At 38.6% G+C, this 23,441-nt stretch overlaps 1 protein-coding gene across 2 annotated transcripts in view; it reads right to left on the minus strand.

Annotated features, from left to right (window-relative positions):
* Positions 1-211: 211 nt before the first annotated feature.
* Positions 212-23,441, minus strand: part of MTM1 (myotubularin 1) — a 183,889-nt gene continuing 160,659 nt past the window's right edge. Inside the window, exon 15 of one of the 2 annotated variants that reach the window (XM_066357634.1) lies at positions 212-2,366. In XM_066357634.1, coding sequence (XP_066213731.1) covers positions 2,202-2,366 — 165 coding nt within the window. In that variant the 3' untranslated portion in view covers positions 212-2,201. Of the gene's footprint in view, positions 2,370-23,441 lie in introns of both variants that reach the window. The other variant, XM_066357633.1, reaches the window with a different exon arrangement.

The raw sequence follows: 23,441 nt of genomic DNA on the forward strand, positions 1-23,441 counted from the left end.
AAAGCTGTCTTTACTTTGAGAGAGACAATTGTGACTCTTAAAACTTGCATTGTTAATGCACTTAAATGTCCAATATCACTGGGATTTGGAGAGAGCCCCACAAGGTTCTAGCAAGACAAAGAGCATGTGAAGTCAGCCAGGAAGAGAAAGGAGGACAACATGAACATTTAAGATACATATACAATTACATCTCTGACAACACAGCACAATGTTGAGTTAATATATTTATTACAGCAGGTCTTTAGTCATTATTGCCATGAAAAATGTTTCATGAAATTTCACAAAATCCTTTAAGTTATTAGTATTAGCTTTTTTTCTTTTTATGGAGTGATACTTTGTTAATGTATGAAATATTTACAGCGTTTACAAAAGCAAGAGAATGTCTAATAAAATTTCTTATACATACAAAATTTATACATTATACTACTATTGTTTCTGAGATGTCTTATTTGGTAGACCAATTAAACTATGACATAAAATAACTTACAAAGATATATTTAATCTCTCTGAATTCATTGAAAACAACCATCTTAGCTATAAATAGTCTGTTACAGATCATTGTAAAACATTAATTGCTTTAACTCTAGCTTTAACTTTTATAAATATACTTAATAAATGAATTAGTTCAGATATCAAATAGAATTGCATTTGATATTTCATTTAAAACTACAGAAAAAAATAAAACACCAAAAACCTGAAAAAGCAAACTGGGTACTTCAAGTAAAAATTTGTAGAACCAGTTTTTATGCACACTTGGGAGGAGGGGTACCCAACACCATTTGAACTGAAGTTAATAAACACAATACTTTCAAGAATATACTCAACAACTGTACACCTGCAGTTTTCATTTCAAAAATGATGCTCTAGCAATAGCTCAAACATCCCAGATGGTTAATCCTATGCTTTGGCAGATAAACTGGTTTGACTAGAGCCGTGATGGTGACCCTTTTTGTAAAAACCGCCCACTTTTGCAGTACTGGTCAACCTGGTCCCTCCCGCCCACTAGTGGGCGTTCCAGCTTTCATGGTGGGCCAATCGCAGTGCCATTTCATTTCCCTGCTACTGCCCACCATGAAAGCTAAACGTAAACCGCCCACTAGTGGGCAGGAGGGACCAGGTTGACTAACACTGCAAAAGTGGGCGGTTTTTATAAAAAGGTTCGCCATCATGGGACTAGAGCAACATTTGCGAAAACATTTATCATAGCAACATATAACATCCAACATCCTTGCACAGTGCTATATAGGGGGTTTCCCACATCCTGAAAATGGGTCAGAATTTTAGGCAAGCTCATGGAAAAGCTTAGAAAATAGAACTGGCAAAGTTTAAAAAAATCAAATCATATTTAACTGGGCCCCATCAGTTTTCTTAAATATAAAAATACACTTCTCCTGAAAATTAGGAGAAAAACTTCATATTCCAAAATTTCAAAATAATGAAAACCTCATCTAGACAGCTATTTCTCCTTAAGTCACCACTTATGATGGTATAAAATTTGGCAATTATTGAAATACCTTGCTTTTGGATAATGCCTCAAAATCTGAGCTCAATTTGGTTTTGGCAGTAACATACCTTTTACATCTGGGTTCACTTGACATAATCTGAAGCAATGCTTTTAAGCAACCCGAGGAAAATTCGTTTCACAAACCTCTCGTCCTCTTCAGTTTAAAATAATGTCTCAATTAAGCCCACAAATTACATATTGTATATATAGCATTTCTAAAGAGGCAAATAAAATTTAAACTTTATATTTGTCAAAAACTTCTTTTGAAAGGTGTCAGGATTTTCTAAAAACTCCATCTGGTCTCCTTTCTTCTGATTGCCGTGTTGACTGTGTAAACCAGTGGTTTTGAACCGCTGGTCCACAGACTGGTGCCAGTCCAAGAAAGAGTTAACCACCCTGATGTTGAATGAAAACTAGAGACCCAATGAATATCTTCATACAACATCAGTATGGTTAACTCTTTTGTAGACTGGCACGAAATCTCTGGTGGACCAGCACAGTGGTTGAAAATCACTGGTGTAGACTGAAATTTTCTTGTAATATGTAATCTAGAAGGCACATATTCAAGAATTTAAGATTCTGTTAGTTCAAGTTCTACATGGAGGCAAATATTTTAATCTACTTGGTACAGAGGCCCCAAATGAAAGTCAACTATTTCTATTTAGAGCTCAAACACAGCTCTGGGTAAGGCTCCCTCTCAGAAGTGAGTTTGCACATGGGGAAGCATTTGTGAAGGGCTGGAAGGTGAAGTTGAGGGATCAGAAAGCTTGGCAGAGTTGGCGAGCTGCAACTCCTCCAGCCGCTTTATGTATTCGTCACGCAATGCCAAGAGCTCCATGTAACGCTGCTCCACTGGATTGGGCTGCTGGAGGGAAGCACAAGCCTGAGTTACTGCTTTGCACCTGCCATATCACAAAAATTCACCAGCTCCACACACGTCTCCTATAGGACCTTTCTTTCTTCCTTTTTTTTTCCTTGGGGGGGGGGAGGACAGATGGATAGGAAGGCAGAAAGATAAGCATCAACTCATAGTTTTGGCACCTTAGTTGCTCATCAATTGCTTCTCCTATGTGCCTTCACCCGGGGGGCTCCAGCCGAGCCAGTTACCCCTTGCTCAAGCCAGTGACCTTGGGCTCAAGCCAGAGACCATGGGGTCATGTATGTAATCCCATGCTCAAGCTGGTGAGCCCATGCTCACCAGTGACACTGGGGTTTCAAACCAGGGTCCTCAGCATCCCAGGCTTACGCTCTATCCACTGTGCCACCACATGGTCAGGCAGGACCTGCTTTCTGAATAAGCTTTCCAAATAAGGTTAACAGTCAGTCATCCATAGTCTCCTCTAATATTGTATAATTTAAAATACAGAAAAGTGCCAAGAATAATAAAATGTCACTAAGAAATAACTATGTACACTTTTCCTCCCACATGCATCACCATCTTTTAAAAGTTTCTCAACCCAGACACGGGTCCTGCCTCCAGTGTCGCCTGAGTGCAAGCCTACTGCCCTTTTGCTCCCAGAGGCAACAACTCCACTCAAGTTGGCAGGTAGCCTTCTTTCCTGTGGAGATTTATGATACTTTTCCTATAAGTAAGTACAGTGGTACCTTGAGATATGAGCCGATCAACAAACAAATTTTTTAAGATATGAGCTGCAACTTGGTCCATATTTTTGTTTGAAATCCGAGCAAAATTCTGATAGAAGTCGTGATTCGAGAAGCTGCTGCTAGTTGGCACATTGGCGCACAGGTCCAGTATCACAGCACAACACCAGCATCTTGTTCTTTCTCACAGGTTACCGGCAGAATCAAGTTGAATCTCGTACACTGTAGTCGTTCTTGCACCATTTTTGCATTTTTTATTAATATTTTGTGTGCTATCATGGGGCCGAAAAAAGTGAGTGTAAAGGACAGTGGTGAGAAGAAGGAAATGATGTCGATAGAAGTAAAGCAAGAAATAATAGAAAAAAACATGAGTGTGGTGTATGAGTGATTGAACTGGCAAGGCTGTACGACTGCAATACATCTACAATTTGTACCATCCTTAAACAAAAGAATGCCATCAAAAGAGCAAATCCAGAGAAAGGAACTACAATTCTGTCCCAATTAAGGACAAATATCCATGAAGAAATGGAGAAGCTTCTGCTGGTGTGGGTGAAAGAGAAAGAGCTGGCAGAAGATACAGTGACAAAGACTAATATGCAAAAAGGCACATATTATTTATGGTGATTTGAAGAAGAACCATCAACCTCAATAGAGGCATCAGAAGATATGTTTAAGGCAAGTCACGGTTGATTTGAAAATTTCAAGAAGAGATCTGGCATCCACTTTGTGGTGAGGCATGGTGAAGCTGCGAGTGCTGACGTTAAGGCAGCTGAGGAGTACATCGCACATTTTGCTGCGCTTATCGCAAAGGAAGGCTACATCCACCAACAAGTGCTCAACTGTGACGAAACAGTATTGTTTTGGAAAAAATGCCCCAGAGGACTTCCATCACCGCAGAGGAGAAGAAGCTGCCAAGGCAAAAACCCATGGAGGACCATCTGACCCTTTCATTGTGTGCAAATGCTAGCAGTGATTGTAAAGTAAAGCCACTGCTTGTGTATCATTCCAAAAATCCTTGAGCCTTTAAGACTCACAAGATTCTTAAAGAAAAATTGCAGGTTATGTGGCGCGCCAATGCTAGGGCATGGGTTACGTGGCAATATTTATTGAATGAGTAAATCTCGTCTTTGGTCCTGCAGTGAAAAAAATATCTTCAAGAAAATAAACTCCCAATGAAAGCATTACTAATCCTTGATAATGCTCCAGCCCCCCCACCTGGTCTTGAAGATAACATTCTCGATGAGTTCAAATTTGCAAAAGTCCTCTACCCCCCACCCAACACAACTTCAATCTTGCAACCTATGGATCAGTAGGTCATTTCCAACTTTAAAAGCTTTACACAAAGCAATTGTTCCACTGCTTTGAGGTGACTGACAATACAATTCTAACCCTTCAAGAGTTTTGAAAAGATCACTACAACATCGTGATATGTTTACGCATTATTGACTTGGCATGGCAAGAGGTTACAAGAAGAACCTTGAACTCGGCATGGAAAAATTTATGGCCTGATGTTGTTGCAGATAGGGACTTCAAAGGATGCAAACCAGAGACCGAGACCGAGGTAGAAACGTTGGAGGAGATTGTGTCCCTCGGAAAGTCAATGGGTCTGGAGGTAGATGAGGGTGACGTAAATGAACTCATCGAGGAACATGAGGAGGAACTCTCAACTGAAGAGTTGAAGGAGCTACAGATGATGCAACACTGAGAGCTTCTGCAAGAGATTAGTAGTGAGGAGGAGGTAGAGTTAGAGGAAATGATTTCTACAAGTGAAATTAAAGACATGCTGGCAAATGTGGGAGAAGCTTTCAAGTTTCATTGAAAAGAAACACCCAGAAAAAGTTTCAACTGGTCATGCTTCATTCAGCACATTTTAATACTTGGTTGTCACATTTCTGTAACATTTTAAAAGGTAGGCAAAAGCAAACTCTTCGGATAGATTTTTATTCAAAAGTCCTGCAGGTGAAAGTGCCAAAAGTGCAGCCAAAAAGGCAAAAACAGGTGATGATTAAATGAAAAATATGTAATGTTAAGCTTAGGTTAAGTTTAAAGTTAAGAAAGTACATTTTTTTTACAATTAAGTTTTTGTAGTTTCATTTTAGGTAAAGAAAGTGCAGTTTTAGTTTACATTTAGTGTTAAGAAAGTGCAGTTTTAGTTTATGTGTCTACAGTGCCTGCATCCCTTCCTCCTCCTCTGTTATTCACCTCCATTAGCCACACTCGTCTGTCTCCAAGGTAAGAATACAGTACTAAATAACACTTTTTTCTTTTATTTCACATATTTTGTTATGTATTGGTAAAGTATACATGTGTGTTTCTTAATTAAAAACATCTTTTTTTCATAATTTAGAATGGTTTGGGGATGTTTCACAGGGCTGGAATGGATTAAATCTATTTCAGTTATTTTAAATGGGAGAAAGTTGATATACGAGTTGACTGACTTACGAGCTCGATTACAGAATGAATTAAAGTCGTATCTCAAGGTACCACTATATCTAGAAACAATACACTATTATTTTCTATTTTGTGAAAGTTTACATCAAAGGTGGTCTTCTGTAGTTAGTTACTGACATTTTGACATGACATTATGTTTCCGAATTTGATCCTTCAGTTCCATTGAATGAAGTTTCTATTCATTCCCACATTGGATAGTTTATCTATCCACTCCCACATTGATGGTTAGTGGCAATTTCCAGTGCTCCCCACCATTACACTCAGTGCTCTTCTATCCTTGGACAAATCTACTCGTGCACATGTGCAAATGTTTGTTGAAAAAATCTGACCAGGGATGGCATTGGTGGAGAGGATAGTATGATCTCTCTAACTTCAATAGATGCTGCCAAACTGCTCTCTAAGGATACAATCTTATACACCCGCTATTGAATCTCACAGTTCCTATTTCTCCACATCCTCACCAGAACTTGGGAATATAAGAGTATTTGTATGTGTGTATGTGTGTGTGTGAGAGAGAGAGAGATAATTTGAGGACAATAACATGGTACTTTCAACAGCATTGCTCTGCTCTACCATATATTTTCATGTGCTATTGCTGATAGTAATAAATGCACAGCTGAGAGCAGTGGCTGACACCCACCAGGCTTGGTGTGAATCTTGGGTCTGCCTGTTGGCAGCTGTATGACAACCTTCTGGATGCCTCCACTTCCCATCTGTCAAATGGGAATAAAAACAGCACAGACCTCATAGGGTTGTTATGAGAATGAAGCCAGTGAATATAATCTGCTTTGCTACATCATGTTATTTGATTGATAAATAGTGCATTTATAGCAGTATAAAGTGAGAGGTCATGCTGGAATAGAATGTGATTCTCCCCAGCATGTTAATTTTTAAAACTTTTGTACTGATATATAAATTATACATTAATGTGCATAAATCTTAAAATGTTCAACTCAATGAATGTTTACATATGTAGACACTAATGTAATCACCATCAAGGCCAATGTATATAGCAGAACAGCCCTTGGAAGACTCCCTTACCATCACAATAATGTTTTGAAGTGACCAAGGGCAAGCTTCTAGAAACCTTGAGAAATATATAAAGACATTAAGAAAAAAGGCAAAAGTGTGCACTTGAAACCTGTATAATTTTATTAACCTATGTTATCCCCCCAAAATAAATAACTATCTTCAAAATGCTGAAAATAGATTAAGAATGTGTCAGAATGATTGATGTATTTTGAGTTTTTCTAAGATTTCTTAATATCTCTCAGAATGGCATCCTCTTGTAGTGACTTCTAGGTTCTTGGCTGAGAACCCCTTTAATCAAAGACAGAGTAGCAGGAGGAAAAACAAAGAGAAGTTTAGGAACATGTATACCCTCCTGTATATATGGGAGAGATCCAAAAAACTGAATAACTCCCCAAAGTGGCTCAAGACACCACTGTAAATACCATATCCAGGTAAAGACAAAATATGTTAGGCTCCTGATACAAAGAGGGAGACAGCATTACAAATATAGATTTCCCTTATAATGTAAATGTTTCTCTTAAAAAAGGGGTAACTTCTCCTCAATTTTCAGAGGTTCCCCTTTGCTGTTTTTTAAAAATAACTAGCTCAAAATAATTCTTATACCAAAGAGGCATATTTTGGGGTGGGAAATTGTGCTCCTTTGTTCTTAGGTAATTCTATTGTTTCCCTTTGTCACATTGGAATTTCTACATATTGCTAGGGATATATTTTATATCAAACCATGGGGCTATTATACTGTGCTATTTATGATGCAAACATAATTATAATTTATTTCTTATTTTTCTCCAACTTAAAATATAGTTTAAAAGCTGAAAGGATGAAGATGCCTATTAGTTAATAAAAAATTTTGTTCTTTTTATTCCCCTCATAAGTATGTGAGGTGACTTAAAAAAAAAAAAGAAAAAAAGCCAAAAATCTACAGGAATATCTTCTTTTAGTACTAGTGGCTTCCAGAACTGTCCTGCTTTCCAATGATTTAAGCTATCTGTCAAAGCCATGAACACCAACAAGGAGACTGTGAAGATGATGCACTGGTGAAGAAAGGTACACCTTGGATCCGATTGTTAATGCTGAGGGGATGGTCTGGATTAGAAGAAGACACCCTCTGGGACCTGCATCTCAGAGGGGGGAGCAGGAGGTCTGGGTTTTAAGATAGTACTAGTTTCCTGTGGCTGCTACGACAAATTAACGCAAACTTGGTGGCTTAAAATAAAAACTTATTTTCTTGTAGTTCTGCAGAGCAGAAGTCTGAAATCAGGGTGTCAGCAGGGCTGTGTGATCTTTGGAAGTTCTAGGGGACAATCAATCCTTCCTTGCCTCTTCTAGTTTCTGGTGATTCTAGGTTTCCTTGGTTTGTGGTAGCATCACTCCAATCACTCCTGTTTTCACATGGTCTTCTCCTCTATATGTGTCTATGGCTCAAATCTCTGCTTTCCCTTCTTAGGATATCTGTTATTGGATGTAGTGCTGACCCAAATCTATGAGGATCTAATTTTGCGATCCTTAACTTAATTATATGTATAAAGATACTTTGTCCAAATAAGGTCACATTCACAGGTTCTGAGTGGACATGTGTTTTAGGGGCCACTGTTCATCCTACTGCATGTTGTCAAAGATTGATCGATGAAAAGTCAAGTGCAAATGCATCAGACTATACCAACATTTCTATAGGGATTATTGCTTTCATTAAAGCTCTGATTACAAAGGTCTATAGATTTGGAAAGGTCTCCTCCTAATCTTGTTCTTCCTGTAAGACTTCTTTTTTCTGTGACATAGCAGAATGTGAGGTTTCTCAGAAATACATATATGGCAATAGAGTAGAAACATTTGGTAGAATGCCTGATGTCCAGTAAGTGCTGAGCACTGCCTGTTTACATCCTTTGCCTGTTTTTTTTCATTACGCATTCCACTGAGGGGTCCAGACACTGTTCTAGGTGCTCAGAATCTATCAGTGAACAGAGGTACAAATCTCTGGTTTATGGTGTTTTTCTTCCAGCAGGGGGAGACAAACAACAAATACAAGGATCCTGACAGTTACATAGAACATTGAAAGGTGATAAATACCATGGGAAAGAAGTAGAGCAGGATAAGAGGCATGGGGACAGTGGATGCTGGTTACCCTCTAAACAGTGAGGTCTGGGGAGCTACACTGAGGAGGTGACTCCTGGGGGAAGGCTTAAAGGAGGAGAGGGACAGAGCCAGATATTTGAGTGTCTAAGGATGAGCAAGGAGCCCAGTGTAGCTGAAGCAGTGTGTGAGAAAGAGTTGTTGATGAGGAGGTGAATGGGTCAGAGAGGTAAGGGGTGAGGCAGAGATCACATATAAGGCTTCAGACCATCACAAGGATGTGTACTTTGACCTGGGGTGATGTAAGCAGCTACCTGAATGGTTGTGTGTAGAGAAGTCATGTGACCTACTGTCTATTTTACAAGGACCTCCTTGGCTGCTAGGTTGAGAACAGACTAGAAGAAAACAAGACAGAAATAAGGGAATCTAGGAACACATGGCTGAGGACTGATGGCCTGGCCCATGGTCATGGTGGGAAATGGTGAGAAGTGCTTGGAGGCTATATAGATTTTGAAGGCTGGGCAAAGCAGGATCTCCTGATAGAGTGGATGTGGAGTGTGAGAGAGAAAGGTGTCAAGGATGACTCAGGTTTCTAGCCAGAGCGACAAGGATAGCGTTGTCAAGAAGTGAAAGGGGGAGACAGACAGAGGAGCAGGTTTGGGAAGAACATTAGGAGTTCTGGTTTAGACATGTTAAATGTGATTTGCCATGCCAGCGCCATTTGCCACCCAGCCCATCATTCTCCTATATATTCTGATGTTACCTTCTTACCCTACCTAGTATCCACCTCTGTGTGGTATCTTTTGGGGGCTCTTCTGTTTCAGGAAGTCTTGAAATATAGCAGGGCAGGCTCCTCTTTGATAACAACCTCGAAAATTATCTTGGCTATTTTTATTTTATTTTAAAAGATTTTATTTATTGATTTTAAAGAAAGAAGTGTGTGAGTGTGTGTGTGTGTGTGTGTTGTGTGTGTGTGTGTATGAGAGAGAGCGAGAGCGAGAGAGAGAGAGAGAGAGAGAGAGAGAGAAAGGCAGTGGGGGAAGAGCAGGTATGTGCCTTGACCAGGCAAGCCCAGGGTTTTGAACCAGTGACCTCAGCATTCCAGGTCAAGATTTTATCCACTGCACAGGACAGGCTATCTTGGCTATTTAAAAAATCTCCCTGTTTCATATGACTATTAGAAGCAGTTTGTTATTGTACCAGCAAGTACAGATAGACAAGAAAAAGATATCCGAGGCAAAACAATAATTTTCACTGATGACAAGATTGTGTAATTAGGAAACTTGAAAAACTAGATGAGGGGCGGCAAGATGGCAATGGAGTAGGTGGACGTACCAACTTCTACCTCCCAGAAACAAAGTGGATTACAACTTAATTTTAAGAACCATCATCTGGAAAAACCAACTTTGGACTAAACTAAGAGGATTCTTTAACCAAGGAAAACTGAAGAAGCCACACTGAGACTGGTAGAAAAAGTGGAAATGCAGAGAGGGCTGCCCAGTTCCTGGGAGCAAACAGCACCCTGGAGAGACTCGCTTGGTGGGAAGTGAGTTTAGCAGAGAAGGAAGCCCCAGCCTGCAGCCCCAGAGCCTAGAAGAAGGTTATGGACAGTATTTAGATGTGAAACAAGTCAGGATACTGTTTGTGAGAAAGAGACAGATTTCTTAGACCCAGGATTCTTCTTAAAGGGACCACACAGAAAACCTCTTTCACAACCACTCACCCGGAGATCTGGGGGATAGGGAGAGAAGAGAGGACCAGAGTAGCAGGAAGAGGAGGCACAGGGAGAAACACTTTGAAGGACAGCCAACGTAACCCCTGGGCTGAGGCACTCCCCAAATCTAAAGTGAATATTTCTCCTGGAACCAGCAATACCAGCAAAAGGAAGCAGGACACCAGCCAAACAAGCTCTCTGGTTGCACTCAGAGCAGAGTCACTTCGAAGAAGGGAGCCATCAAAAATACAGTATTGAGGTCTGAGGTGCAGTGCCCCCACCCACACTGCTGACGGCTGGCCGGAGGTCGGGAAGCAGTGGGATGCAGAAGTGCGGTCCTATCAGTGGGGGAGGAAGCCCTGCCAGCCACAACTGAGGCCCAGCATGAGCTCAGTTTTGCCAGGCGGGGGCAGAGGGGATGCACAAAAATGGTCCAGCCAAGGCTGCAGGCAAAAACCTGGAAACTGCAGAAACCTGTGGCCGAGCACAGGTACACAGACCCACTTGGCATGCTGAGCTGGGGATTATGGCCTGAGGAGCGAGCACAGCTCCACCTGCGGGGGCGGGGCAAAAACATGGGAATAGGTGGAGACCCGCAGCTGAGCATAGATGTGCAGCCCCGTTTGCAGTGCCAAGGCTTGGAGCCCTGGGCATGGTGCACAGCCCCACCCATGGGGACGGGGTGAAGGCCAAGGCTGGTGGAGGTTTGAATACACGGGCATGTGAACACAGCCTGTTCTGTGGAGAAAAGGTGGAAACCACAGTGACAGCTGCAGCAGGTTGGCACCGGCAAAACCCATACCTGAATGCCCTAGGCAGTGGCAGAGGGAGTGGTGGGCCTATAGACAGACCACACGTACAGAACACAGAGGCCACACCAATTGGACTCCAGTGGCCACACCCTTCTTATACACAGACAAAAAGGTAAGGCAGATAAATATAACCCAAATGAATCAAGAGAAATCTCCAGAAAAAGACTTGAATGAGTCAGATATAACCAAATTACCAGATGCAAAGTTTAAAATAATGATTGTTAGGATGCTCAAAGATCTTAGAACAAAAACAGATGAACATAACAAACACATAAATAAAGAGATAGCAAGTATAAAAAAAGGACATTGAAATAATAAAAAATAATCAGTCAGAAATGACAAATACAATATTAGAAATGAGGATCACAATGGAAAGAATTAAAAGCAGAATGGATGAAGCTGAGGATTGAATCAGTGAGTTGGAGGACAACATAAATGAAGTCATGAAAGCAGAGCAGCAAAAAGAAAAGAGACTCAAAAAGTCTGAGGTAACTCTAAGAGAACTCTGTGACAACATGAAGAGAAATAACATCCACATCATAGGGGTTCCTGAAGATGAAGAAAAAGAACAAGGGATAGAGACTTAGTTCAATCAAATGATAGCTGAAAACTTCCATAAATTGATGCAGGAAAAAGTCACACAAGTTCAAGAAGCACAGAGAATTCCATTAAAGGGAAACCTAAAGAACTCTACACCAAGACACATCATAATTGAAATACCAAAGCTAAGAGATACAGAAAAAATATTAAAAGCTGCTAGAGAAAAAAAGGCTATCACCTAGAAACGAGCCCCCATAAGGATGACATCTGACTTCTCAGCAGAAACACATGAGGCCAGAAGGGAATGGGAAGAAATACTCAAAGTAATGCAGAACAAGAACCTAAAACCAAGACTTCTTTATCCAGCAAAACTATCATTTAAAATTGAAGGAGAAATAAAAAGTTTCCTAGATAAAAAAAAAAACCAAAAACTCAAGGAATTCATTATAACCAACCCAATCCTACAACAAATGTAAATGGGCCTCTTTTAAACAGATCAAAGTGGGAAAATAATATAGCAAAGGAGGAATACAGCTTTAAAGAATAAAACGGCAATAAACAACTACATATCAATAATAACCTTAAATGTAAATGGATTAAATGATCCAATCAAAAGACATGGGGTAGGTGCGTGGATAAGAAAACAGGACCCATACATATGCTTTCTACAAAGAAACACCTTAAAACAAAAGATGCACAAAGAACTGAAGGTAAAAAGATGGAAAAAAATATTTCATGCACATGGAAATGAAAAGAAAGCTGGGGTATAATACATATTTCAGACAAAATGTATTAAAACAAAGGCTATAGTAAGAGATTAAAAAAAGGTCAATACATAGTGATAAAAGGAGCAATCTAACAGGAAGATATAACCATTATAAATATCAACGCACCTAATATAGGAGCACCTAAATATATAAAGCAGATTTTGATGGATATAAAGGGTGAGATCAACAGCAATACTATAATAGTAGGGGATTTCAATACCTTACTAACATCACTAGATAGAGCCTCAAGAAAGAAAATTAACAAAGAAACAGCAGACTTAAAGGACACACTAGATCAACTCGATTTAATAGATATCTTCAGAACCTTTCACCATAAATCAGAAGAATATACATTCTTTTCAAGTGCTCATGGTACATTCTCTAGGATAAACCACATGTTAGAGCACAAAAGTGGTCTCAACAAATTTAAGAAGGTTGAAATCATATCAATCATTTTCTCTGATCACAATGGCATAAAACTAGAAATCAACCACAACAAAAAAACTGAAAAATACTCAAACACTTGAAAACTAAATAGTATGTTATTAAATAACTAATGAGTTAACAATAACATAAAGGAAGAAATAAAAAAAATCCTAGAAACAAATGATAATGAGCATACAACAACTCAAAATTTATGAGACACAGCTAAAGCAGTACTGAGAGGGAAGTACAAAGCATTACAGACATACTTAAGAAGCTAGAAAAAGCTGAAATAAACAACTTAACCCTGCATCTAAAAGAGCTAGAAAATGAATAGCAAGTAAAGCCCAGAGGTAGTAGGAGGAAGGAAATAATAAAGATCAGAGTTGAAATAAATGACATAAAGGCTGAGGAAACAATACAGAGGATCAATAAAATCAGGACCTGGTTCTTTGAAAAGGTAAACAAGATCAATGAACCTTTAACTAGGCTTATCAAGATAAAAAGAGGACATATCAAGATAAAAAGAGAGGACTCAAATAAATAAAATGAGAAATGAGAATGGAGAAATAACAACTGACACAACAGAAATCCAAAGGATTTTAAAAAATACTATGAAGAACTGTATGCCACAACATTAGACAAGCTAGATAAAATGAAGAAATTCCTAAAAAATATAATCTTTTAAAAATGAATCTGGAAGATTCAGAAAACCTAAACAGATTGCAACAAATGAGATCGAAACAGTTATCATAAAACTCCCAAAAAAGAAGTCCTGGGCCTGATGACTTCACAAGTGAATTCTACCAAATATTCAAAGAACTAACTCCTATCATTATCAAGCTATTTCAAAAAATTCAAGAGGAAGGAAGACTTCCAAGCTCCTTTAATAATGCAAGCATAATTCTGATTCTAAAACCAGGCAAAGACTACACAAAGAGAAAAAGTATAGGCCAATATCCGTGATGAATTTAGATGCTAAAATCCTCAACAAAATATTAGCAAACTGGATCCAGCAATATATGAAAAAATCATACACCATGATCAAGGGGGATTTATTCTGGAAACGCAAGGCTGGTACAATATTCACAAACCAATCAATGTGATACATCACATAAACAAAAGGAAGGAGAAAAACCACATGATGATTTCAATAGATGCAGAAAAGCATTTGATAAAATCCAGTAACCATTCATGATCAAAACTCTCAGCAAAGTGGGAATACAGGGAACATACCTCAACATGATAAAGGCCATCTATGACAAACCCACAGCCAACATCATACTCAACGGGCAAAAGTTAAAAAAATCCCCTTAAGATCAGGAACAAGGCAGGGGTGCCCCCTTTCACCACTCTTATTCAAAATAGTTCTGATAGTCCTAGCAACAGCATTCAGACAAGAAGAAATAAAAGCCATCCAAATTGAAAAAAAAGAAGTAAAACTATGATTATTTGCAGATGATATGATATTGTATATAGAAAACCCTAAAGTCTCAGTCAAAAAACTACTGAACCTGATAAATGAATTCAGCAAGGTGGCAGGATATAAAATTAATACTAAGAAATCAGAGGCATTTTTACATACCAACAATGAACTGTCAGAAAGAGAAATTAAGGAACAATCCCCCTCACTATTGCAACCAATAAAACTAAAGTACCTAGAAAAAAAATAAAGTACCTAGAAGTAAACTTAACCAAGGACATTACGGACTTGTATTCAGAACGTTATAAAACATTGATAAAAGAAATCAAGGAAGATATAAACAAGTGGAAGCATATATGGTGCTCATGGTTAGGAAGAATAAACACCATTAAAAAAAAATCGGATCATTTACAATAACATGGATGGACCTTGATAACATTATACGGAGTGAAATAAGTAAATCAGAAAAAACTAAGAACTATATGAATCCATACACAGATGGGACATAAATATGAGACTCAGAGACACGAACAAGAATGTGATGGCAACAGGGGTGGGGGGAGGGCGGATGGGGCGAGGAAGGAGAGAGGGGGTGGGGGAGGGGAGGGGCACAAAGAAAACCAGATAGAAGGTGTCAAAAGACAATTTGACTTTGGGGGAAGGGTATACAGCACAATCAAATGTCAAAATAATCTGAAGATGTTTTCTCTCAACATATGTACCCTGATTTATCAATGTCACTGCATTAAATTTAATAAAACAAACAAAAAAATGTCTATATTACTCAAAACAATTTATAAATTCAATGCAATACCAATTAAAATACCAATGACATACTTCAAAGATATAAAACATATATTCCAAAAATTTATACGGAACCAAAAGAGAACACGAATAGCCTCAGCAATCTTGAAAAGGAAGAATAAAGTGGGAGGTATCACACTTCCGGATATCAAGTTATAATACAAGGCCATTGTACTCAAAACAGCTTGGTACTGGCGTAAGGACAGGCATATAGATCAATGGAACAGAACAGAGAACCCAGAAATAAACCCACGCCTTTATGGACAATTGATATTTGACAAAGGAGGTAAGAGCATACAATGGAGTAAAGACAGTCTCTTTAACAAATGCTGTTGGGAAAATTGGAAAGCTACCTGCAGAACAATGAAACTAGACCACCAACTTAGACCATTCACAAAAATAAACTCAAAATGGATAAAAGACTTAAATGTAAGCTGTGAAACCATAAACATCTTAGAAGAAAACATAGGCAGTAAGCTCTCTGACATCACTTGCAGCAATATAGTTGCTGATTTATCTCCACGGGTAAGGGAAATAAAAGACAGGATAAACAAATGGGACTATACCAAACTAAAAAGCTTTTTGCACAGCTAAAGAGAACAAAAACAAAAAGACAAACTACACAATGGGAAAACATATCTGATAATACTTCTGATAAAGGGTTAATAACCAAAATTTATAAAGAACTTGTAAAACTCAACACCAGGAAGATAAACAATCCAATGAAAAAATGGGCAAAAGAAATGAATAGACACTTCTCCAAAGAGGACATACAGATGGCCAATAGGGAGATGAATAAATGCTCAACATCACTAATCATTAGAGAAATGCAAATTAAAACCACAATGAGATATCATCTCACACCAGTCAGAATGGCGCTCATTAACAAAACAACACAGAATAAGTGCTGGCGAGGATGTGGAGAAAAGGGAACCCTCCTGCACTGCTGGTGGGAACACAAACTGGTGCAGCCACTGTGGAAAACAGTATGGAGATTCCTCTAAAAATTTAAAATCGAACTGCCTTTTGACCCAGCTATCCCACTTTTAGGAATATACCCCAAGAACACCATAGCACTGTTTCAAAAGGAGAAACGCACCCCCATGTTTATGGCAGCATTGTTCACAATAGCGAAGATCTGGAAACAGCCCAAGTGTCTGTCAGTGGACAAGTGGATTAAAAAGCAGTGGTACATATATACAATGGAATACTATGGGGCCATGAAAAAGAAGGAAATCTTACCTTTTTCTACAACATGGATGGACCTCGAAACTATTATGTTAAGTGAAATAAGCCAGGCAGAAATATCATATGACTTCACTCATTTGAGGAATCCAATGAACAATGTGAACCGAGGAACGGAATTGAGACAGAGGAGGGATCAAAGGGACCAGAGGAAAAGAGAACAGAGGGAAAGGGATAAACCTGAAGGGAAGGAAGAGGGTGCTACATGGAGTGGGGCAAGGGAGATGTTGAGGGGAATATGGGGCAGGGGAATGCATTCGGGGCAACAGTAGAATCTATGTACACACAATAAATTGAAATCAATAAAAAAGAAAAGTAGATAAAAAAAACTATTAGAAATAAAAAGATAATTCAGTCTAGCAATGGGTACAAAATATAAAGAAGTCACTGGCCTAAAGACAGGACAAAAAAACATTTTGCAGGATATAAAAAGAAGAGTCCATTTGTGAGAGCATAACAAAATACAAAATAATGAAAAATGAAATTTAAAGTGACTTTAAATACTGCATCTCAACTTTTTATTTGGGAAATTAATTATGAAGTAATGAACGTGCCAGTTCAGCACAGAATAGAAGACAGGCAATCAGCTAGCTACGGAAGTATTTTGGGCTTCAAATAGTATTTATATTCATATTCCTTTTCATTTTCCTAACTGAAATGCTTATGCACTGCACAGGTCAGCCTGTTAATATCTGACTATCCTTGTTCTCATCCGTGAGTTACCACTACATGAAATGTGAACTTGCCCAGTGCAACCCTGGTTGATAACTACATGAGGTGCAGTGGTTTCCCAAGTAAAATATGAGGCTTACCAGCAGCTGAAATTTCTCATTTAGGTTTTGGGACTAATTTATACTTTTGCTTTCAACATGAGCAATTTCCTTACATTAAATAAAAGTACCAAATTTGCTTATTGAGAACTTGTCAAATGTAAGCATTAGTTTTGTCATCAATTCTGATTTTTTATGTGGTAGCAAGAGTTGCCTGCTTTTAAAAGGACATTAATCTTGTCTTCTTCTAGGTGATCAGCTCATTATAGGGAGGGGCTGTATATAATTTGGAGTCTTTCAGTATTGACAACATGGAGTATTGTTGCAAAAGCTCTAGGTACCCAGGAATCATTTGTATTCCAACTGAGCCACATAACTGAATAACAATTTAACTTTTAAGAGATGAAGTATATTATTTTAGATTTACAATATATAATATAAAAAGTACTATGTGATTGAATTTTAATCTATTTGTATATGAAATAATGTTCTACATAAGATCATTAAGAAAATCTAATGCACTTAATTCAAACTTCTATTATTGTCTTTCTCCCTAGGCATTATAATCATTGGCTTATCTTCCTGGGTGCCCCTCCAGCTTGGGAGCTCCTTGTGTGTGAAATCTCTCTGTGGCTGAACATCTTCTTAATCTCTGTGTCTCCCTTTTGCTGAATTATGAGGACACTCAGTATTTGGGAGATGAAAATAGTGTCAAAGGACATAAAGCTATGTGAGGGACCCTTATGTTCAGATAATCTATATTGAAAGGATAAGTTATTTTCTTTTTTGAGTAAGTTTCACAGATCATAACATAGACTAATTACTGTCACAAACAAACAAACAAGCTCTACCACAGAATGCCCAGTCCTATCTGGCCCAGTTTCATTTTGCTAAGCTCTCTGAGAATAAGGGGATAGATACCTTACAGCAAGATCTTATAATGATACCCCTTCCAGCTTCCCTTGTCACAGAATTATTACTATTACCTTTATATATTCAGAAATGAATTGCTCTAAATTCCTTTAATTTCAAGAATTTCTCCAAGTACAAATGGGTGAAGGGAGATTATATAATCTATACCAGGGGTAGTAAACCTTTTTATACCTACTACGCACTTTTGTATCTCTGTTAGTAGTAAAATTTTCTAACCACCCACTGGTTCCACAGTAATGGTGATTTATAAAGTAGAGAAGTAACTTTATAAAATTTATAAAGCAGAATTACAGCAAGTTAAAGCATATAATAGTAATTACTTACCAAGTATTTCATGTTGGATTTTCGCTAAGTTTGGCAGAATAAATCTTTATAAAACAACTTACTATAGTTAAATCTATCTTTTTATTTATACTTTGGTTGCTCTGCTACCGCCCACCATGAAAGCTGGAACACCCACTAGTGGGTGGTAGGGACCAGGTTGACTACCACTGATCTATACAGAAATTGTCAATACTTTCTAATTACCAGTGGTTTTTTAAAAAGCCATGATAAATACGAAAAGGCTTAAAGTAGAGGACAAATTTAATTAAAAAAGCAACATGCTCTCTGTAATAGCAGTCAGAACTCTGAAAAAATTCCCATTTTATATTCCACTCACTAGAACTACTGCTAAATATATAAATGCCCTCAACATGCTTCTTAAATCCAAAACTAAACAAGTGAATGTTCTCCAGCCCTGGAATCTGTCACTTTTCAAAAGATTACACATTTCAACCACTGCAAAATTGCAAGAGACTTTCATGAACGCAGCAGAGACCTTGAAGTGAAAATGCCAGCCTGATCCGGGCATTCCCCAATGAGAAGAGAGAGCACAGAATAGCATGAGGCCAGCTGCTTGAGTGGAACATGCAATCTCAGAGACAGACTGCAGCACCGGGCCCCTGCTGTTGCCTGATGATTTCTATCAGGATTAAAGCTGGTGCCTATGCAAGACTGTGTTGTGAGTACAGGTAGTCAACCATCCAAACCACAGGAAAATGTGCAAACCTTTACAAAGAGCAATCACAAATGATGAATATTTATAGCACTTAGAACAAATCACTAAAAGGAGGTACTTCTGAGTCTTTACAAACAGGCTGTATTTTCCATCTGATTTCTGATGGAGTTGGGGTGGGAAAATGGAAAGCCTGAGTGTGTCCAATGAAATGTGGTATCTCTTGCTTCAAAAACCATTGTTTCCATTTAAGAATGATAAATGGCCAACTTAGTATACTCTCCATAGACAGAACTAGTATCTTTATTTTAGAAGTAAACACCCTCAGAAAAAAGCATTCTGATGTTAGTTGACCTAGTACATACCCTCGTACATACCCCAGATACCAGAAAATGTTTTCGTTCTGATTTCCAGTGGTCAAAGGAAATCCTTGGCTATCAAAACTCAGAAATTTCCCAGAGTTTTAAGTCAGTTTACATTTTAGTGAAAATAATTATATTATTCCCACTGACAAAAGAATGTAAGTTTACGCCCAATAAAAAAGGTTTAGTAATCAAAAACAATTTTTAATGAAAGTTGTGTTTAAAAGCAAGTGTGACTTTTTTAGTCTGATAATTTCCCCCTCATGATATTTTTTAAGTGAGAGGAGGAGAAATAGTGAGACAGACTCCCACATGTGCTTGAATGGGATCTATCTACCCAGCAATCCCTGTCTTGGGCCAATGCTTGAATCAATGGAGCTATTTTTTTTTATGTTAGTAAGCATCTTTATTTACTCTTATGTGCATACATTTTTAGGAGTGTTTTTAAAATATATTTCCTGTTTTATTATTTAATTATTTCTGAATCAAAAAACAAAAGGTATAAGAAGATATACAGCCTGACCTGTGGTGGCGCAGTGGATAAAGCATCGGCCTGGAAATGCTGAGGTCGCTGGTTCAAAACCCTGGGCTTGCCTGGCCAAGGCACATATGGGAGTTGATGCTTCCAGCTCCTCCCCCCTTCTCTCTCTCTGTCTCTCTCTCTCTCTCTCTCCCTCTCTCTCTCCTCTCTAAAAATGAATAAATAAAAAAAGATATACAACAGGTCCTCAGATAATGCCATTTAATTCAATGTCATTTTGTTATAATGTTGACAAGATACCGTAGGTACTTAATTCTTATTTACATCAATTAACCTACGGTGAAATGAGTTTCATTATACATCATTTTCCTTAAAGTTGCAGAAGCTATTGATGGCTTTAAGTGAGGACTTACTGTATCATGAAAGGCTTCCATGCATCCTTGTAGCTTCTCTGCCTGTAGATGAACCTAGAAATCACTGTAACCTGTTCTTGTTTTTGTCCCCCAGAATTTATTTGTGCACATAAAAGAAAGTAAGACTATTTTATGTTTTTTACACTAGAAGAAGCATGTTCTTCATTTCATTCAGCACTGTACTTATTTCAGTTATTGCCAGATTTGTAACATTAGTACACAAATACTTTATCTTTTTTAAGCACCGTATATGGTTCCATTAAGTACCAGTCTTCCACTGATGGATATTTAACTTTTAATTTATTTAACCTGTATTATATATATTTTTTCTTTGTATCCCTTTGAAGCTGGAAACGGGGAGAGACAGTCAGACAGACTCCCACATGCACCCGACCAGGATCCACCCGGCACGCCCACCAGGGGCGAAGCTCTGCCCACCAGGGGGCGATGCTCTGCCCCTCCCGGGCGTTGCTCTGCCACGACCAGAGCCACTGCAGCGCCTGGGGCAGCGGCCAAGGAGCCATCCCCAGCGCCCGGGCCATCTTTGCTCCAATGGAGCCTTGGCTGCGGGAGGGGAAGAGAGAGACAGAGAGGAAGGAGGGGGGGTGGAGAAGCAAATGGGCGCCTCTCCTATGTGCCCTGGCCGGGAATCGAACCCGGGTACCCCACAAGCCAGGCCGACGCTCCACCGCTGAGCCAACCGGCCAGGGACTAACCTGTATTATATTGACGAAAATGTTTGTAATTTCCAATTAAAAAAAAGACTTTCTAACATTTTCCTTAAAAATACAACACATGGATAGTTTTTGTTTTTTCCTTCTCATAACAGTGTCATACATTTTATTTTTCACAAGTTTTCATCATTTATTTGTTTTTTCCTACCTTGGCATACTATGAGACATACATTTTATATATAATACTATTACAGTTCAAATAGTTGTTGTGGATAAGGTCACTTGGGTTTACATTCTAAAGAAAACCGGATTTTCTTTTCAGTGTCTAATGTGACCTTAGTGGAAAAAGAAACTCAAACCATACCTTGAGACATAGTGGTGACAATATTTTATATGCATATAACATATTTGAATGATGGAAGAGGTAATCTCATTTTTAAAGGCAAGCCCCTTTAAAACAAGTTTACTGCAGGAAACAATATAGTTCGGAATTAAAACTCTTGCAAAATTGGAGGTAAAAGTGAGTTCTGTAATAGAAGTCAAAGAAAAAGTGTATTGTTGACTTTTTAAAATGACACATTAACTTTAGTAATTAACTTTTTAAAATAAATTTTTATTAATTTTTATGGAGTGACATTAATAAATCAGGGTACATATGTTCAAAGAAAACATCTCCAGGTTATCTTGTCATTCAATTATGTTGCATACCCGTCACCTAAAGTCAAATTGTCCTCTGTCACCTTCTATCTGGTTTTCTTTGTGCCCCTCCCCTTCCCCCTCTCCCTCCCTCTCCTCCCTCCCCCGGTAACCACAACACTCTTGTCCGTGTCTCTTAGTCTCATTTTTATGTCCCACCTATGTAGGGAATCATGCAGTTCTTAGTTTTTTTATGATTTACTTATTTTACTCTGTATAATGTTATCAAGATCCATCCTTTTTTTTTTTTTTACAGAGACAGAGAGAGGGATAGACAGGGATAGACAGACAGAACAGAGAGATGAGAAGCATCAATCATTAGTTTTTTGTTGCGACACCTTGGTTTTTCATTGATTGCTTTCTCATATGTGCCTTGACCGTGAGACTACAGCAGAGTGAGTAACCCCTTGCTTGAGCCAGTGACCTTGGGTCCAAGCTGGTGAGCTTTGCTCAAACCAGATGAGCCCATGCTCAAGCTGGCAATCTCAGGGTCTCGAACCTGGGTCCTTGGCATCCCAGTCCGACGCTCTATCCACTGTGCCACCGCCTGGTCAGGCAAGATCCATCCATTTTGTTGTAAATGATCCAATGTCATCATTTCTTATGGCTGAGTAGTATTCCATAGTATATAAGTACCACATCTTCTTTATCCATTCATCTATTAAAGGGCTTTTTAGTTGTTTCCATGTCTTGGCCACTGTGAACAATGCTGCAATGAACATGAGGCTGCATGTGTCTTTACGTACCAATGTGTTTGAGCTTTGGGGATATATACCCAGTAGAGGGATTGGTGGGTCATAAGGTAGTTCTATTTTTAGTTTTTTGAGGAACAACCATACTTTCTTCCATAATGGTTGTACTACTTTACATTCCCACCAAAAGTGGATGAGGGTTCCTTTTTCTCCACAGCTTCTCCAACACTTGCTATTACCTGTCTTGATAATAGCCAATCTAACAAGTGTGAGGTGGTACCTCATTGTAGTTTTGATTTGCATTTCTCTAATAACTAATGAAGATGAGCATCTTTTCATATATCTGTTGGCTATTTGTATTTCTTCCTGAGAGAAGTGTCTGTTCATGTCCTCTTCCCATTTTTTTATTGGATCGTTTGTTTGTTTGTTGTTGAGTTTTATGAGTTCTTTGTGTATTTTGGATATTAGGCCCTTATCTGAGCTGTTGTTTGAAAATATCATCTCCCATTTAGCTGGCTGTCTGTTTATTTTGTTGTCAGTTTCTCTTGCTGTGCAAAAACTTCTTAGTCTGATGTAGTCCCATTCATTTATCTTTGCCTTCACTTCTCTTGCCTTTGGAGTGAAATTCATAAAATGCTCTTTAAAACCAAAGTCCATGAGTTTAGTACCTATATTTTCTTCTATGTACTTTATTGTTTCAGGTCTTATATTTAGGTCTTTGATCCTTTTTGAATTAATTTTAGTAAAAGGGGACAAACTGTAGTTGAGTTTCATTCTTTTGCATGTGGCTTTCCAGTTTTCCCAGCACCTCAATGGAGCTATTTTTAGCACCTGAGGCTGACTTGCTCGGACCAACCAAGCCACTGGCTATGGGAAGGGAAAAGGGAGAGGGAGGGGGAGCAGGGGGGGAGAAAAGCAGATGGTTGTCTCTTTGTGTGCCCTGACCAGGAATCGAACCTGGGACATCCACACCAGGCCAATGCTCTATCCACCAAGCCAACTGGTGAGGGCCATCACTACATTTTTTAAAACTATCAAA

This window comes from Saccopteryx leptura, chromosome X (genome assembly GCF_036850995.1).
Source record: "Saccopteryx leptura isolate mSacLep1 chromosome X, mSacLep1_pri_phased_curated, whole genome shotgun sequence".
In the NCBI taxonomy this organism is placed as follows: domain Eukaryota; kingdom Metazoa; phylum Chordata; class Mammalia; order Chiroptera; family Emballonuridae; genus Saccopteryx; species Saccopteryx leptura.